We start from the raw sequence: 19,631 nt of genomic DNA on the forward strand, positions 1-19,631 counted from the left end.
TTTGGTGGAATTCTATATGTTATATTTATAAAATGGAACGAATTCTTGCTATGCAAAAAGGAAATTATAACAAATTTAAAAAAATTTGGGGGCCATTGATTGAATATTCGAATGATTAGACACTTTTTTTTTATATAGAAGAATAATATGATATGGGATTGGGTGTGAGATTCAAATAAAATGTTGATATGTGTGGAAGGGAAGGGGGGAGGGGGGATAATATAAGATTTAATATTATATGAAGTAAACAAGTGAATTGTATGAATATTGAATAATTATTGTATACTTGTTATGAGATATGAAAATGAATAAAGAATGGAAAAAAAAAAAATAAACTCTGGATTTTGTTGCCAGAGAATGTGTGAAATCAGTTATCTTGGCAGGGTTTTAAAAAAGGCTTGGATAATTCTAAAAGAGAAGTCCATAGACCATTATTGAGATGTCTTGAGGAAATCCACTGCTTATTCCTAAGATATGCAGCATAAAATCTGTTTTACTATTTGGGTTCTAGCTAGGTACTTGTGACCTGGGTTGGCCACTGTTGGAAACAGGATATTGGGTTTGATGGACCTTTGGTCTGTCCTAGTATGGCAATTCTTATGTTCTTATGTGAGCCAAGTATAGGACAGTCAAGCCATTGTGACATCACTGATGAAGTTGGCTCTTAGGCACTGGTGGAATGAGACATTATGACATCACAATCTCAGCTCTGGAATGCTGCTACTCTTTGGGTTTCTGCCAGGTACCTGTGACATGGGTTGGCCACTGTTGGAAACAGGATACTGGGCTTGATGGACCTTTGGTCTGTCCCATTATGGCAATTCTTATGTTCTTAAGAATATATTGTGAGATGATTGTGGCTGAGCTTTAACAAAGATTCTATGCGTGTTGGCAGTTGTGTAGTAAGGGCGGGGGCTGTCCGCCTCGGGTGCCATTGTGGTGAGGATGCAGGCACCCATCCTCCTCTCCACCCCCTGCTCCTTCCCCATTCCCCCACTGCCGCATGTGTGCGTTGCTTCCCTTCCCCCATACCTCTGTAACATTCCTGGCACAAGCAGCAACCCCCAAGCTGCTGTTGAGCCAGCATCGGCTCTTTGTGACATCACTTCCTGGACCCGTGCCTAGGAAGTACCGTAATGTCAGCTGACGCTGGTAACCAATGTAGCTTAAAGAATGGGGGGAGGGACATAATCTCTCCTGTTCACTTGACAGAGAATTCACACAGCTGTGTTTTGTACTGTTTGCAATCTTAATTCATACGTATTTAGGGATACCTGCGTAGACTGATTTGCAATCTAACTGGGTTGCCGTTAATGAATGATATAAAGTATGTCAAAGTTTCTCATCGAGAAAACTGCACACAGAGGGGGAAGGGAAGAGGTGAATGAGTGGCAGGAGGGGCGGGGAATGAGCGTGTGGAGGTGGGGGGAAGGGAGGGGCACCACCGGCCCGGGTGTCTCTCATTCTCGCTACACCACTGCGTGTTGGATGACTGTAAGGAGACCAGGAGCCCACTTACCTCCTGAAGGATTTTGAAAGCTTCAATAAGAGCTTTGTTCACCGTACCCACTCCTTTAGCATGGAGGTCTTCTACCATCTGCTTAAGGTGCTATGAAAAAATAGAAACAGACATATTGTACTATACAATGACAGTATGAGACCCAGACAACACAGAAAAGAAACTTGTTAGTCAAGATAGGATTGTTTGTACCTAATTTACTTTTTTTAAGAATTTAAATATTTTTCAAAATAATATTTATATAGAAACAGACAAAATAATGGCAGATAAAGACATAATCTAATCAAATCTAATCTAATCCTAAGGTTTGTACACCGCATCATCTCCACGTTCGTAGAGCTCGGCGCGGTTTACAGTAGAAGAAATAGGAAGGAACTAAAAACAGAGGTTAGAGGTAGAAGTGTGAAGAAAATTTAAAGGACTTGGGATGCCAAGATGAAAGAGTTTCCTTGATTCCTAATTTGGAGAGAGAATTACATTTTTTGAGAAAAGCCAGGTTTTCAGATGCTTGTGGAAAACTTGGAGAGAACTCAAGCTCCGAAGAGGGGAGGTAAGGTTGTTCCAGAGCTCAGTGATTTTGAAGTGGAGGGAGGTCTAGGGAAATGCCTTTTAGCAAGGGGAAGGATAGTTTTAATTTGTGGGAGGATCTTGTGGTATTAGGGTTTGAGGAATTCCATGAAAGAGGGATAAAGGGAGGGAGGAAACCGTGTAGGATTTTGAAAGCTAAACAGGCGCATTTATAGTGGACCCTGGCGATTATCGGAAGCCAGTGAAGTTTGGCCAGGAGCGGGGCGACATGGTCAAATTTACTTTTAGTGAAGATGAGCTTGGCCGCGGCATTCTGGATCCATTGGAGTCTGAGGAGGTTTTTCTTAATTAGGCTTAAGTAGATAGAGTTGCAGTAGTCCAATCTGGAAAGGATGATGGATTGGACAAGGAGGGTAAAATGTTTTTGATGGAAGCAGGATCTAACTTTCCTCAACATGTGAAGGCCGAAAAAGCATTTTGTTTTACCAAGGATTGGAGGTGGTCATTAAAGGACAATGTGGACTCAATGATGACGCCCGAGACCTTGCTCGAGAACTCAAGCTGCAGAGAGGAGCTAGAGGGTAGTGGGATGGAGGTGAGTAGGTGGTCTAGTTTTGGGCCGAGCCAAAGAAGTCTTGTTTTGGACTCATTCAATTTCATTTGCACAGTGTGGGCCCAGGATTGTAGGTTAACTATACAAGAGGATATGTTCTTAGACAGGTCGGTGAGGTTCGAATCGGTATCGAGGAGAACGAGGATGTCGTCTGCATAAGTGTAAATTGTTTCAAGGGGGGATAGGTGGAGGAGTTTTAGAGAGGACATATAGATATTGAAAAGGATAGGAGATAGTGGGGAGCCTTGTGGGACTCCACAATTCAGTTTCCAAGGGGAGGATGAGGAGCCATTCATGTTAACAATGTAAGAGCGAGAGCGGAGGAATTTAGAGAACCAATCTAGGACTGGAGTTGATGCCTATCTCAGAGAGTTGATAAACAAGAATATCATGGTGGACAACATCGAAAGCAGCGGAAAGGTCAAATTGTAGGAGGACGGCGAACTTGTTTCGAGAGTGAAGTTGTTGAACCCTTGAAATCAGGGAGGACAGTAGGGATTCGGTGCTGAAGTTAGGATGAAAGCCATATTGATAGGGTAGAAGAATAGAGAATCTCTCTAAGTATGATGAGAGTTGGGTAGAAATGATGGACTTTAGCATCTTGGTTAGGAGAGGGATATTTGCAATTGGGTGATAGCTGGATGGTATGGAAGGATCAAGGTCAGTTTTTTTCAGTAGTGGGGTCAAGGCGATATGACCCATTTCTGGGGAGAAATGGCCCAACTGAAGGGCGGAGTTTATGAGATTGGTGATAGAAGAGATAGCCTGAGCGGGAATGTTCTCGTATAGGTAGGAGGGGAATGGGTCCAAGGAGCAATTACAGGATTTCAGTTTGAGGCAAAGATTGAGGACCAGGGATTCAGAAACGCGCTCAAAGGTGGTCCAGGATCTGTCAGCTGGGATAGGGTTGGGGACATGATCTATCTGGTCTCCCTATTTGTATTAATATTGAATTCCTCAATCCCTTCTTCTTCCTTAGAGATTCTCTGTGCTTGTCCCATGCTTTCAAGAATTTAGATACAGTCCCCACTGGAAGGACATTCTACTTGCAATCTTTCCCCTAATGCCTTCATCATAGGACTTCTCATTCCAGAGCTTCCTTTAAACTGAAAGAGGCCTGCTTCCTGTGCCATGGAAATATTGAAATGTTGTCGAATGGAGCGGCATTCCTGTTCCAAGAAATAACGAGATGCCTACATTATGAGATTCGCAAGTACTCTTTAATGGAAAGGGAACTCAGTAGCAGAAGAATGTAACTGAACATCTGGATTAAATGACACAAGACACCTTTGTATCTGGCAAGAAAAGCTGGTGAATTGTTCTATAAAATAGTTTATTTCTCTTTGATAGCTGGCCACTGTCATAAAAGAAAGAAGTAATTGTAGCAGATTTACAATCTGCCAAAAGCTGATGCCAGGCTTGGAAAGGGTAGAGACCTAAAAGGAAAATACAGATGAAAAGCACAAAATTTGGAAAAAGCAGTAAAGCTATATTTATAAACCACTTATATACTAAGTGGTATTACATTCAGGTACTTTATCATAGCTCCCTATCTGTCCTGGCGGGTTCAAACACTATCTAGTGTACCTGGGGGAAAGGGGGGGGGGGGAATTAAGTGACTTGCCCAGTGTCATAAGAAGCAGCGAGGGATTTGAACCCACAACCTCAGGGTGCTGAGGCTGTAGCTTTTAGTTCAATCATCTTTATTATTATTTTAAAATATACATCCATAGGCACGAATGACATTAGCTTTAACACCGTCCTACTGGTCCTAATAGATAGGGCAAATGAAGAGCTTAGTTCTAAAACCTATTAAGTACAGAAAGTTGTTCTCTGGATAATCGCAAGTTTTTGTTTTGGGGAATTCTAGTCAACATAACAAAGGTTCTGTACTTAATCAGTTTTTAGAACTGCATAAGCATACTTAACAAGTTATAATCATTATTTTTATTTTACCCTATCTCTAAAAGCAATTTACTTCTGGTATGAACTTGTATTTGGAAACCAAAAGTGCTTAACAGGTTTTGGAAGTAATCTGTTACCCACAGAAATGACTTTTCAATATTGAAAAAAGCAGTTTACTAATGGAAACTGGGGTTTATTGCCTATCTGCCAATAGAAATGAAAATACTTGGGCACTTCTACAACATGTAAAGTTCTCTTCACATAGTGAAAGAGCATTACTATGGGAGGAGGATTTAAGAAAACATGGAGTGTTACTCAGATAGTACCTACAGAAACTGATGCCTGCTTTCTCTGCTGGTAATTTATAAAAGGGCAATAATCTACTCAAAAGTATGCACAAAGTTTTATGTATTTATTTCTAAGATTTCTAGACCGTCTAAAACTAAGTGGTTAACAATTGAAAGACATTCATACAGTTTTACTTTGATTTCTGGCAAAATCCCTTAGGTAAGACACGCTCACCAAGTCTGCTACAACAAAGGTGGTTTATGAGTATTTTACATAGATTTCTGGAGCCGCCATAGCTCTGCTGAACAAAGAATGGTGATAACTGTATCAGATACAATACTCAGTCTGAATCAGATGGCAAAACTGTTCAACATAAGAACATAAGAATCACCATACTGGATCAGATCAAAGACCCATCTAGCCCATCTGGCAGAATCCCCTCAAATAGCAAGATTCTAAACTAGTGACCTCCAGGTCTACTGTCATAGCGGTTTATAGACTTTTCCTCCAGGAATTTGTCCATCCCTTTTTTTAAAGCCAGTTATGCTGTGTTTATCACGTCCTCTGATACATTCAAGAGCTTAATTTCCAAAAGATTTCCTCCTATTTGCTTTAAATGTGTTACCATTCATCTTCATGGGGTGTCCCCCAGTCTTTGTACTTTTAGAAAGAGTAAATAATCGATTCATATTTACCCATTCCACTTCACACAGGATTTTGAAGACTCCTCTATTCCCCCTCAGCTGTCTCTTCTCCAAGCTGCCCTAACCTCTTAAACCTTTCCTCATAGAATCCTTCCATACTGTTTATCATTTTGGTTGCCCTTCATGGCCCCTTTTCTAATTCTGCTATATCTTTTTTGAGATGTTGCAACCAGAATTGCAGACAATACTCAAGGTGCAGTCACATTATAGAGTAACCCAGAGTTGTTATGATATCAAGAACAGTGCTCCAGGCAGTGGCTTAGCGAGGTGCCCAGGGCAGTGACATTTCCACCCCTGCCATACGCACGCCTTCCTTTCCCCTCCCCCTTACCTTGTTAACTCTTTGCTGGTATGAACTAGAGATCTGCATGGGAACGGGTCCCGCGGGGGTCCCGCGGGAATCCCCCCAACCCACGGGACTCCCATGGGGACCCCTCTCTAGCCAACGGGACTCCCATGGGGATGGAAGACTTTGGAAGCAGGGTTCGTCCATATAATATAATGGACACGTCAGCCTTAGTAAAAGGAGGGGGTTTATAAGTTAATTACCTGAACAGAAAACAAAAAAAAGGGTTCCACCAAAAAGATTCCACAAGGAAAATAGCAGCACAAACACAAAAGAAACTGTGGAATTGATGATCCTGTCAGATGTAATTGCTGCTTTTTATGGGGACGGGCGGGGATGGAGGTAATTCCTTGCGGGGATGGGTGGGGACGGAGAGGATCCTTGCGGGGATGGGTGGGATTTCTGTCCCCGTGCAACTCTCTAGTATGAATACCATTGATAATTTGCTGTCCGTGCTGGCCTGGTCCAGTGAAGAGTTAACGAGGTATGGGGGGCGGAGAAGAGGAGAGGTACCAGCACCCCCACGAAGAAGGTGCCCGAGGCAGTCCACCGCCCATCCCTGTTACTTCACCACTGGCTCTAGATAAGGATAAAACTCAGCCTCAGATAACTGATCAGATACTGCTTTATAAGTACCAAGCACTAACCAATTGTCTTCCTGGAGCACTGTTCAGTTTCCAAGAACTATTTATACAAGAACATGGACAAATAGATGCCCCAGCCAGAATGACTAACAAGAACACATTTGCTAGGAACATTATTATGATGTCAATTTTATTTTTGTTTGCCCTCTCTGTAAGCAGTCTTCTTTACATTCCCACTCAGAATCCGGAGATCCAGCTTGATTTCTAGCAAAAGAATCAACAGTGAATGGAAATCAGGAGGTAAAGGAAAACGATACAACAAAAATGTTATAGGGTTACTCAGTGGCGTAATGAGAGGCGCCTGTGGCGGCGGTGCCCCTCCTCCATCTGCTCTTTCCTCGCCCCCTCCTGCTGCACACACCCCTTCACTTCCCCATACCTCTTTTAACGTTCTCAGCGCGAGCATCAACCCCAACCCTCTGCTCGTGCCAGCATCGGCTCTTCCTCTGATGCCACTGCCTAGGCGTTGCTCCAGGAAGTGACATTAGAGAAAGAGCTGACGCTGACGCACGCAGAAGGCTGGGGCTGCAACATGTGCCGTAAACGTGAGAGGTACGAGGGAAGGGAAGTGGGGGGGGAGCGGAGAGGAGGATGAGAGCTGGCGCCCCCACCAAGACAGCGCCCGGGGTGGACCGCCCCTCCCTTTACTACGCCACTGAGGTTAATCGTAGTTTGGGAGATGAAAAATTATCCGCCAGTCTTATTTGCTTATCGGATGCTTGATCAAAGGGGATTATGAAGTTGAATACTATCAGCAATACACTCATATCATCCCCATCATGGCTGCCTATATGGTTGGCATGGTGGTTACTTCACAACCAGCATTTAAACATGGGTGACCTGGGAATACACAAAGTAGTTTTTTATTGTGCTGCCGTGTGTTACGACCACATCACTTCTCATATGCATAAGCTGAGCGTACTTTTAACATCTACATATAACTGGTAGTGCCCATCTCAAACCCCACTTCCTAGTCTGCCCATATGTTTTATGCATGGAGTCTGTGATGGCATGGTTTACAATTAGAATTATGTATATAACCAGGGAAATCTTTTTTTTTAATGCCTTCTGCAGTTGGCATTGGTACCAACTGTATAATTCTTTTTAACTACTGTAAATATTGGATCAAGAGCTTTTTTTTTTCCATTTTAGGAATAACTGAAAGTAGATATTTCAGGTACAACATTATTCTGTTTCAGTTGTAACAAATATGTATGTTTTATAGTTGCCTGCTCTGATCTAATTAAAATACTGTGTGGCATCTAATGGCTCAGTTGTTCCCTTATCCACATCAGCTGTTGTGTTTGGATTTAATTGGTCATCTTTTCAAACTAATGCAAAAGGCAAGTTAATAATTAGGTACAACACTTAAGCTCAAGATGCTTACAATCTATCAGGTCCTTTTATTAAGCTGTGGCAAGATGTGGCCTTAGCAAGTCCTTACACGAGTCTTTTCCACATGCTAAGGCTACTTTTTAACAGGGCCCAAAAATGGTCGATTTTTCATTTTCTGATTTAATGGCCTGTGCTACCGTTGCTATTAGTGTGCAGCCATTAACAAAAATTAGCAGATAAGCACCTATTTTGTATGCAGTAAGGGCTCACACATGGTAATATAGCTGAATTGATTAGTGCAGACATGCCCACTCTGCCCCAGACACCTCTCCCACGGTGAAAAATTAAATTTTACCTCCCTTTTACTAAACTGCGATAGTGGTTATTAGTGCGGGGAGCAGCGCAGAGCATTCAGCGCGGCTCCCTACGCTAATAATCACTATCGCGGTTTAGTAAAGGGGGTGGGGTTAGTTTTTAGCGTGCCAGAAGCTTGCACACATGTCAAAAGTGCCACAGGACTCTCACTGCAGTCTGCAGTATGCCTGGGGTAAATGGCATTAGTGTTTACTGCAGCTTGGTGAAAGGGCTCCTAGGTTTGTACCTGAGGCAATGACAAGTAAAGTGATCTGTCCAAGGTCACAAGAACTGTCAGTGGGGTGGAGGGATTTAAATCCTGGCTTCCAATGCTATCAACCCACTGCTCTAATGATAGCCCACTCCTCTGCTTCTCTGTACTTAAGGTTGTCTTCCATTTTCCATATATAAGAACTGACACGGGAAGGGTAATCCTGAGAAGCATTTAGGTGATTGTCATAAGATGACCCTCCTGTGTGGATTAAACATCAAGGACCAAACAAGAAAAAGATTAACGAGATCTGTACAGTAAACTCTTATACGAAAAGCAAATCCAATAAACTTCAATGGCTTAATGCCAGTCTTGGAAAAAAGAACCAATTAAGAGATGGACATATGGCGGATGCATTGGACTCTAACCTCCAAGGCAAGCATGATGAGAGCTGATAAAATATATATAAAAAAAGGTCACGAGTTGATTTTCAGTTCATGTGGAACTGATCATATATTTTTTAAAAATCTTCTCTGCTTGTAGCATCAACTCCTTTATTTCAGGGCTCAGAAGTGACTGTAGGATCTAAACTCCACTGTGTTTGGAGAACAAACATCAACTGGATGAACCTTCAAACCCCATAACAAAGTAAGAAGTTAAATGGTGTGCTTTACGATACAGAAGTACTAATGATAATGAAAAAATTGGTATTCTAAAATGAAAAAAGACAAGAATTATAACTCAGACACCTGTCATCCAACTGCATAAACAATCAGGAGGAGGAAGTGACCGATCGTGCAGCAGGTCATTTTCTCCTTGCCACGGGAGCTCAGTGGGGGAGAGGAAGAGAGAATGAGTAGAGCTACTGCCGTGGCTGAAAATGAGAAGGGGCCAGAAAAGATGAGCATGCAATAGAGGTCTGCATGGAAACAGGGATTGCGGGAATCCTACGAGGATCCCCCTAAGGTCAATGGGACTCCCATGGGGACCCCTCCCAGGCCCACGGGACTCCCACGGGGACCCCTCCAAGGCCCACAGGACTCCCATGGGGATGGAACCAGGGCTCCCATTCTGAGGCATACCTAATTTTCAAGATACCGGTCCGGCGCCGTGGCAGGAATAGCCATTCTGAGCAGTGAGCTCAGCACGTAGGGGCTCAGTGTGCCTACGTGCTGAGCTCACTGCATTGCTGCTGATTGGTTGGGCAGTGGCATGTGCAAGGCTAGAGCAGGAAGTCAGCCTGTATGGAGTCCACTCTCCCCACCCATGCATTTACATAGCGTCTGCCCTCAACCCAGCTGTGGCCAATTGGAAACAAAGACACGTGACAGGGATCCACCTCCCCTACCTCCGCCTCCTCCCCTTTTGGAGGAAGGCTGAGAAAGTTGAATCAGGGTTCTCCAGTGCGCAGGGAGTGCGTGAGGTGGGCCCGGAGAGGAAATTCTGTTATTCTTAGAATGCCTTCATTTTCAGCGTTTACGGATTTCCCTTTCGTGCAATCAGGTATCGAGTTAACCTGCGAGGCTAGTGCAGTCAGATTGCAGAGATCTTTATTCGCCTCGATTATGTGTATAATTGGGGGGAAGAGGGGGGCAAATACTATGTCTGACACACTTCGAGCTTCTTGCATTTCTCAGAGTTATCCTTTGTGCTGTTGTGAGGCACTCACACGCATATTGCGCAAACAAAACTATTCTTCACAGTGTAGAAATTATTTCAGAGGGCTAAGGCATGGGGAAGAGGAGAACTGGATGGAAGAAGGGTCGATAGACAGCTGAGAATGGCATGCATGGTGATGGTGTAAAGAGAGACAGAATGCAGGAAAGGAATTCCCTGTTAGAGTCTCTCATTTAACTTTTCTTTTTTTTATGACAGCAAAGAGCGATAGCGAAGAAAAGCTGGCAGAAGCCCTTGATAAGACATTAGCAGCACACTGCATACTGATGGAGAGAGATAGATGAATGAATGATGGAGTGGAGGGAGTTGATGGTTTGATAGACAGATTCAGGCTTCTTAGTCAACTTCTTTAAGAGCTTAAAACAATATGGCCAAATAGTATCAGACAGGTTAAAGAGTATCCTAATAGTGCAGAGGCCTTAGATCCAAGGGAACTACTGATTCACACTGCATCTCCTTGTGATTCTGGGAAAGTCACTTAACTCTCCACTGTCTCAAATACAAATAAGTACTAAGGGGACAGGTAACTTTTATGGGGGACGGCGGGGACGGGCGGGGACGGGGGAAAGTCCTCATGGGACAGGCGGGGACGGAGGGGACTCTTCGTGGGGACAGGAGAGGACGGAGGAGATTGTGACGGGGACGGGTGGAGACGGGTGGGATTTCTGTCCCCGCGCAACTCTCTAGTGTGCAATGGGAGATTAAGGGCAGAGTAAATCGGTGAATCATGTGCCAGAGGGTGGGGTTTATGGTCAGACAAAAGATGCGTAGCAAGGGTAGGAGGAGCCGGGGGTGGTGGCACCCTCCTCTCCACCACCCACTCCTTCTGCACCAACCCCCCTGTGCCCTCTCTCCATCCCCCCCACTTCTTCCACGCTAACCCCCTGCTACTTCTGCACCCCAACGCCACCCTTGTGCCCTCCCTTTCCATCCCCATACCTCTTTAAATCTTCACCAGCGGAGCAGCTTCTCTGGCCTGCAGCTTCTGTTGGTGTTGGCTTTCCCTCTGACGTAACTTCCTGATCATGCGACCTGGAAGTGATTTCAGAGGGAGCCAGGAAGTGCAAACAGCAGGTTGGAGTAATTGCTTGCACTGTCAAAGATTTTAAATAGGTACGGGGTGGGAGGGAGGGAGGCAGGGAAGGGAGTGCACAAGCGTGATGTGAGTGGGTGGAGAGGCGGCAGCATTCCCACCAAGACAGCGCCCAGGGTAGTCCGACACTCCCCCTAACTATGCCACTGTGTGCCAAGAGGGTGTTTGGGAGCAGAGTACAGGATTGAATGTGCCAATGCCATGGGGAGGGATTTGAGAACAGCGTAAAAAAGTGAATATGCTATTGGGGTGGGAGCAGAAAGCTGAGAGCTTTCTATGGGGGATAGGGAGGAGAGGGAAGATACAGTGATAGATGTGGAGATGAGGAGAAAGAATGGGAGTTTGGGATATTGCATGCGGGAGAAGACTTTAGAGGCAGGCAGAATTATGAGTCATGTTGGGATTTAGAGGGAGACAAACTGCAGTTGGAGTGAGAAAAGGAACTGAGAAGGATAGAGCCTGAGAAAGGAAACGGCAGGAAGGAATTTCAGGCCTTATGATGGGGGAATTCTAAGCAAAACACTATAAACAGACTACAGAATTTTGCACAATTTTCAAATATTGTGCACAGAATTTTCAAATGTTTTGCACAGAATTCCCCCAGGAGTAAAGCATAAGGGAAAAGATTTCAGTTATTGCAACCTACTTTGTCTCAATGCAATCAGAGAAATCCAAGAGGTTTTTTTCAGTCCAGTACTTACCTCTCGATTATCTCTGTCTGCTTGAACCAGGATCCCCTTAAAACAAGGTTCAATGTAATGAACAAAATCATTGTACTGTGGAGAGAAATATATCCGTCAATGATGAATCCATATCCTCCACCTGTGTTCAGAGCATGGCTATAACATCTCAGCCTGACTACTGTTTTACTTAATTTAATTAATCACCCTTCCTGGAAGCATCATGACAAGGTACAATATACAGTAAAATAAACACATCACAGATTTATCAATAAACCTTTCCTCAAACCATGAACCAAACCCTTTAAGGCTCATAATCAAAAATCAGAGACGTCCAAAAAACATCCTAAATTGGCACTTGGACGTCTTAATCGACAGGATTTTCAAGTGCCAATAATCTAAACCATCTTTCTGTACATCTAGCGAGGTATCCCAGCCTCTTTGCATCCAGAGCACGAAATGGGCTTTATGGAGGCATGTTATGGGCTGGCTTTGGGAGGTATAAAGGGTAGATTAGACATGGATGCCTTGCAGTGATAATCAAACATTTTGCAAGACATCCTGGATGGAACTTATATGTTTGGAACTAGACCTGTTTTAGAAGGGTCTAAGTGTCACAAAGATAACCACTGCATGCGTCAAGGTAAGACACCCACATACTCCCCAAGTGCTCACTGACCTCCATCCACCACACAAAAATAAGAACAAAAAATGTACATTCACATCTCTAAAACATCAGCATCTGGTATGGGAAAGCCTAGTAGAGCTGCACACAGGTGTCTTAAGTAGCCTGGTGGGTGGACTAGTGAACCATAGAGAAGATGACCCAGGCCCATAAGCCACTCTAACCACTACATTTATGGTAGAATGTGTGAGCCCACCCAAACCCTACTATACTGCCATATAGGTGCCACCTGCAGCCATAAGTGCTCTTGGGGTAGGAGACAGGAGGGTATAGTAGGTTTGGGGGGGACTTATAAGGGGGTTATGGTGAGATTCAGCTGGCACCCTTTATGTGACGTTCACAGCTGTGCCCTCTAAGGTGTCCCATTGCTCTGTCGGGAAGTCTATGTGACCAGTCCATTATTATGCTGGCCCCACCCATGTCCAATGGTCATAATTAAGACGTTTTCAACCTGGATGTTTTTCTGATTGAAAATGGGGTATACAGTTAAATGTCCTGGTGGGGTATACAGTTAAATGTCTAAGTAGATGATTTTCAAAAAAGAAAAAAAAATAATAATAAATATATATATATATGTTAAAAAGTAGGCATGGTTATAAATTTTCTTTAAAGACGTGTATTAAAGAAAGGTCTCTCTCTGTTTTGTTTTGTTTTGATTTCTTTCTGAGGTTTTACTGATGGTATACATTTTTTGGTACTTTATATATTCTTATTACTTTAGTTAGGATTTTCTTCTATTTATACGCATGTGATGCGTCTAAGTAAAAGTGTACCGTATTTTTTAGGTATTTATAAACTGCCTATCAATGTTATCTAAGTGGTTTACAGTCAGGTACTCAAGAATTTTCCCTATCTGTCCAGGTGGGCTCACAATCTATCTAACATACCTGAGGCAATGGAGGATTGAGTGGCTTGCCCAGGGTCACAAGAAGCAGCATGGGGTGGGGGAGAGTATTCAGGGTGCTGAGGCTGTAGCTCTGACCACTAGGCCACTCCTTCCTCTCAAAATTCACACAAAGTTAAAGGGGGTAATAGGGCAATCCATATTCTTTGAGGGGCACAAAATCAACATCAAAGGAGACCAGATGGTGCTCAATCCTTTTATTATAAAACAGACTCGACACGATCGTGTTTCGGCCCAAGGAGTCTTGATATTAAATGATAAAACCATGGATGTGTAAATCCATATGTCCAAGTATTGCAATAAAACTTCTTTAAAAACACAGCCAAAATAATGGCTGGCAGCAAATACAGTGAAAACCTCATAGAAATGAAAATATTCAGCACTAGGCTATCAGCAGCTATCCAGGTACTGCCAGGATTGCAGATATTGAGTGCTGGTACCCAAACAGCTATCCATATGTTAGGACAGCTATTTGGGGGGGGGGGGGTCAATATTCAAAAGGTTTTAACCAAGCTGGAAATGCTCAGTGCCCACCACTGAGCACCTAAATTGAGGCAAGAAGTTATAGAATAGACCTCTAGGTGCTCCTCATTGTTTTTTCTTTCCTTCTTGAGGGATACCCAACTCACCGCAATGATGTTGACAAAGTCATTTTCACCCAGCGTGTCCAGGATTGTAGTGATTGTGTGTTTGGCAATCGTCATTCTTAGACCCTTCATGCTACCACTGATATCCACCAGGATTACAATGTCCTTTGGAGAGGTAGCCGCTTGGATGTACCTTTATAACAAAGGGAAATAGGCTAATGAAATAAGAATGTTGATAGCGAAAAATTATGGTAGCTGTTGTAAATAAGAGCCTCACTGATGTGTCCGTCAAAGGTTCTGTACAACTCTGGGTGACAAACACTCCAGTGTTGTTCTTAATGGAGATGAACTTGGATGGCTGCACCCAACTGCAAAATTCCCACCCTATGGCCACAGAGCTCAGCCATGCATCCCATAAGGCTTCCTCCTCCCACTGACAAGGGACCCAAGGGAGTCATCCCCGTTTTGCTGGCTGCAACTAAAGTCTAAACCAGGGGTGAGTAACCACAGTCCTTGAGGGCCACAACCCAGTTAGGTTTTCAGGATTTCCATAATGAATATGCATGAGATCTATTTACTAGTTAATTTGTGTTATTAATAACATTTTATACCGTTATTATGGAAACAATTGCATTCAAAATTATTTATAAGAACATAAGAACATAAGAAATGCCTCTGCTGGGTCAGACCCGAGGTCCATCGTGCCCAGCAGTCCGCTCACGCGGCGGCCCAACAGGTCCAGGACCTGTGCAGTAATCTTCTATACCCCTCTATCCCCATTTCCAGTAGGAATTTGTCCAATCCTTTCTTGAACCCCAGTACTGTACTCTGCCCTATTGCGTCCTCTGGAAGCGCATTCCAGGTGTCCACCACACGTTGGGTAAAGAAGAACTTCCTAGCATTTGTTTTGAATCTGTCTCCTATCAACTTTTCCGAATGCCCTCTTGTTCTTTTATTATTAGAAAGTTTGAAGAATCTGTCCCTCTTTACTCTCTCTATGCCCTTCATGATCTTGTAAGTCTCTATCATATCTCCTCTAAGTCTCCTTTGTCTTCTGTGGTTTCTGCTTTCCTCATCTTCTTGTAACTCTCTTCCTTCCATCTACTGTCTGCCGTCTCTCTTCCCCTATATGGCATCTTCTCTCCTTCCATGCCCCTTCCAGAAACTGTATGCCTCCCCCTTCCATCTGTCCTTTCACCCCCATTGGTCTGGCATCTCTCTCCTCTCCTCTCCTTCCCTCTCCCTCACCTCTCCTCTGCAATCCCTTTCCCTTTTTCCCTCATTTTCCTTTTCAGTTTATTTTCTGCATCTGTCTAGATTACGTTCTTACTACCCTCTCATCAATGTCCTTTTTTTTAACTACCTAAAGCTTGCCACCTCTTTCCCTCACCCCTTCCAGTATCTAACTCTATCCTCGTCTCTCAATCCAGCATGTGCCTTCTCCTCCCCACTTCCTTCCAGCGTCTGCTCCCCCTCTCCCTCACACTTCCATTCAGTGGCTGTCCTTCCTCACCCCCACACTTCCATTCAGTGTCTGTCCCTCTCTCTACCCCTTCCATTTACTGTTCACCTTCTGTCTCTGTTCACCTTCTGTCTGTTCACCTTCCAGTCACTGCCCTCTCTGCCCTTTCCATCCAATGTCTGCCTTCTCTCTCTTCCATACAACATCTTCCTTCTTTCTATGCTCCTTTCATAACTATCTATCCTGTGCCCCTTCTCTCCTTTGTACATGATTAATTTCAGTTCTGCCACCTCTCCATTTTTTTCTCTCTGTCACCAACCCATGCCCTATGCTCTGGCATTTCTCTTTTCTCCTTTCTTTCCTTTGCATCCCACCGTCTGGTATCTGCCCTTCCCTGATTCTCTGGCATTTTTCTCCTTTCCTTCCATCTTTCCCTCCCCCTCCATGCTCTGAGATCTCCCCCTTCCTTTTCCCTTAGTGTGGCATACCTTCCTCCTTCCCTCCAAGCCCTGGTATCTCCTTTCATTCCCTCCCTGATCTTCCTTCTCCCTCCAGCTGGGTACAGCAACACTCTCCCCTGCAGCTCTGGACTTCCCCACACCTGCCCCCCCCAAACCGCCAATGCCCCAGTCACTCCCCTCTCCCCCTCCCCCCCCAACATTTTAAAAAGCAAAAGGGAACAAAAATAAATGTCTAATCTATAAATATGAGAAAATGAACGCTGTTCTTTTAAGGAATAATAAAAATCTTAATTTAATTTGGGGCCCATTGACGTCCTTTGTAGAATCAAGTTTTCAAGTTTCCAAGTTTATTATAAGATTTGATTATAGTTATATTTTTTGTTGTTAGTTAAAATGCACATCCAGGGAAGGGGGGGGGGGAATACAAGGTTCTTAATTAAATATTTTTACGGATGGTAATAGGGGGGGAAGGGTGGTATTTTTGTGGTTTGATAAATAAGTTTGAATGGTTATATATGTGTATTTTCTGTTTTAAAATATGTATAATATATTTTTGAAACTATGTAAATTTTATAGTAATTTTAATGATAAAATTTACATTGGGTGGGGGAGAGTATCAATATGTATGAATATTGTAAAATTTAAGTGATGTCTACAGTGTAAAATGTTTAATTCATTCTGTTTTCACTTATTGAATGTGTTTTAAAATGAATAAAGAATTTTTTAAAAAAGAATAAAACAGAAAAGATATAAAATACAGATTTCCTAAATTTGAGTACCGACATAGTTCAATGCTGATCCTTATAGGTCAGAAAAAAACTCAACAAGGTCTTGAATCTCTCCTAAAGTATAACAACAAAGATTGATCTTTCAAATCTTGATGAAGACAATTCCAGCACTCTGGACAAATCACATTAAGGGACCGTTTTCACCAATGGATATCACGAGCAGGGACTTCAAATTAGCGACTGGTCACAAAACGTAAAGTTCCTCTTGAGTAATATGGCACCAACAGATCCTTAAGGCATAATGGTTTAGACAGGTCAATAAGCATATATATATATATACTCATCAACAATTTAAACTGTCAATGCAACCACACTGGAAATCATTGTAATTGCATCATATAACTCCAAATATTGTCCCACCACCTTGTCAGTCCAAATATCAAACAGCCAAATTCTGCAATAGTTGCAATTTATCCAGCTATTGCATATGATGGAAGCAGTATATGCAAACCAATGTCATGCACATTCACTGCGGAAATCTTGAAAACCTAGCTGGGTTGTGACCCAAAGAATAGACAGGCGTCAGAAATGTAGGCCTGAGAAACCCTGGCCTATAGTTCTGGCACCTATATGTCCTGGAAGCATGACACATGATTGGCAGTGCTTTTTACACAGCCACCGATGTCGACACCATATACAGAATCCAGGCCTTTGAGGCTACAGAGTAAGCAAGAAGCTCTATAGTACAGTCAACTGAGGAGGGGACTTTTTGAGGGGGGATGAGAGAGATAAACAAGAACCTGATGCTGACTGTTCCAGATTGCCCAGACCTTGTCACAGCAAGCCATCTTTATACACAACCTTATGTCACAGTCAGTCTTACAGAAGTATTCAAAGTAGCAATATGACATGGCAAAAGAGGACCAAACCATCCTTCAGTCAACATGACTGGTCCTGTAAAGCCTATCACATGGAAAGGCAAGTTGTATATGAGGCAGCACCCTAGGCAAATGTGAAATCAGACTAAGTGAAGAATCTTGAGCTAAGGACCACAAAGGCTCAATCCATAAAGATGAAACATCTCAGGCAATGGTATGGAAGAGAGGCATAAGCATCTAGAAAGATTCAAATGCCTTTTCCTAACCATTACCAAATAAAGGAAGATAGCACAATAGGGTTGAACAAAACAGAATATACAGTATACAAGATGCTCACCAGCCTCGATTCCTGCAATCAAAAGAGATAACTCCATTTTCATCCGGCATCCATTTGATACCTGAAAAGAGAGAGAGAAAATCAGTGAAGATGAATTCAAGAATCTCTCTTCCTTTAGGTATGACTCTCCTTTTGCCGCCTTCTCTCTCATTCTCCAACTGTAAACAAACTCCCCAAAAGCACATTATTTTATTAATAATAATAATAATAATAACAGCTTATATACTGCAATACCGTGAAGTTCTATGCGGTTTACAAAGATTAAGCAAAGGTACAAATTGAGGGGAGGAAAAAGAGGGTTAATAGGACAGGAAATCCATTTTTGAGGAGAGAGTAATCAATAGAACAAGTTAACTGCTATAGAGGGGAGAGAGACGAGAGGATCAGTTGTCTAGATACTTTAGGAACAGGTGTGTTTTCAGAATATACTTGTCCTTTTGTGCTTCATGCTTCAGCTAGGAAGACAAAGAAACAAGTTTGTTAAAAATGCTAGTCAAAAATGCTCCAAAAATTCTGAAGTATGCTCTTACACTGGATCACAATCTCTACCACACATGTTGTTGTAACAGACCTCTTGTTGGCTGGGATTGATGATCATCTCCCAGGGTAGGTACATAAGAGTAGCCTTACTGGGTCAGATCAATGGTCCATCAGGCCCAATAGCCTGTTCTCACGGTGGCCAATCCAGGTCCCTAGTACCTGGCCAAAACCCAAGGAGTAGTTTCAAGTTTTATTGTGGATTGATATACCGCTTTAATTTCCAAAGCGGTTTACAATTTTTATTAGACAAGAAAAAAAACCCCCATCATTAAAAACAAGGGTAATGACTTACATACTAAAAGTTTCTGTTAACTAGACGTGGTACATGCGGGAAAAAGGGGAGGGTTACAGCACTTAAAATAAAATGAGATGGTAGATAGAGAATGACACGGTGACGGTTTACCCGCGGCCACCGCATTTAAGCCGCGGGTCACCGCCGAAAACGGGGAAGAAAACTAGCAGTCGCTGCGGTGACGGGGACAAGGCCATTCACCGACCGCGGAAACGGTGAACAGGTTTGTCCCCGCGGGCCAATGTACCCCCTTCTAGGAACCGCTATTTACCTGTGTTTCACCGTGCTCCTCATTTGTCAGATCAACCCTTCCTGCCAATCGCAGCAGAAGGGTACCCAACCCCTCCTGCCGGTCCTCCCAATGGCCTCCCCTAAGATCGCCGGCAGGAGGGTACCCAACCCCTCCTGCTGGACCCCCCCAACGAACCCTCCCACCCCGGAACCCCCTTAGTCTTACTTTCCAAGTTGGACCGGACAGCTCCTCGCTCGTCTGGCCAGCAGGCCTGCCTCCGTCCAAATGAGGCGGGCCCGCCCCTCCCCTCCCCTGCCTAACCCACAGGATCCTAGGGCCTGATTGGCCCAAGCACCTAAGGCCCCTCCTATAGCGGGAGTGGCTTTAGGTGCCTAGACCAATCAGGCCCTAGGATCCTGTGGGTTGGGCAGGGTAGGGGCGGGCCCGCCTCATTTGGACGGAGGCAAGCCTGCTGGCCATACGTGTGAGGAGCCGTCCGGTCCAACTTGGAAAGTAAGACTAAGGGGGTTCCGGGGTGGGAGGGTTCGTTGGGGGGGGGGGTCCAGCAGGAGGGGTTGGGTACCCTCCTGCCGGCGATCTTAGGGGAGGCCATTGGGAGGACCGGCAG

At 43.8% G+C, this 19,631-nt stretch overlaps 1 protein-coding gene across 7 annotated transcripts in view; it reads right to left on the reverse strand.

The window, feature by feature from the left end:
* The window catches only part of CACNA2D4 (calcium voltage-gated channel auxiliary subunit alpha2delta 4), a 577,533-nt gene that overhangs the window by 426,195 nt on the left and 131,707 nt on the right, over positions 1-19,631 (reverse strand). For all 7 annotated transcript variants that reach the window (XM_033951433.1, XM_033951432.1, XM_033951431.1 and 4 more), the window contains exons 7-10: positions 17,940-18,000; positions 14,116-14,266; positions 11,919-11,993; positions 1,520-1,609 (exon numbers count right to left, since the gene is read on the reverse strand). In XM_033951433.1, coding sequence (XP_033807324.1) covers positions 1,520-1,609; positions 11,919-11,993; positions 14,116-14,266; positions 17,940-18,000 — 377 coding nt within the window. The remainder of the gene's footprint in view (positions 1-1,519; positions 1,610-11,918; positions 11,994-14,115; positions 14,267-17,939; positions 18,001-19,631) is intronic.

This window comes from Geotrypetes seraphini, chromosome 7, assembly GCF_902459505.1.
Source record: "Geotrypetes seraphini chromosome 7, aGeoSer1.1, whole genome shotgun sequence".
Taxonomy (NCBI): Eukaryota; Metazoa; Chordata; class Amphibia; order Gymnophiona; family Dermophiidae; genus Geotrypetes; species Geotrypetes seraphini.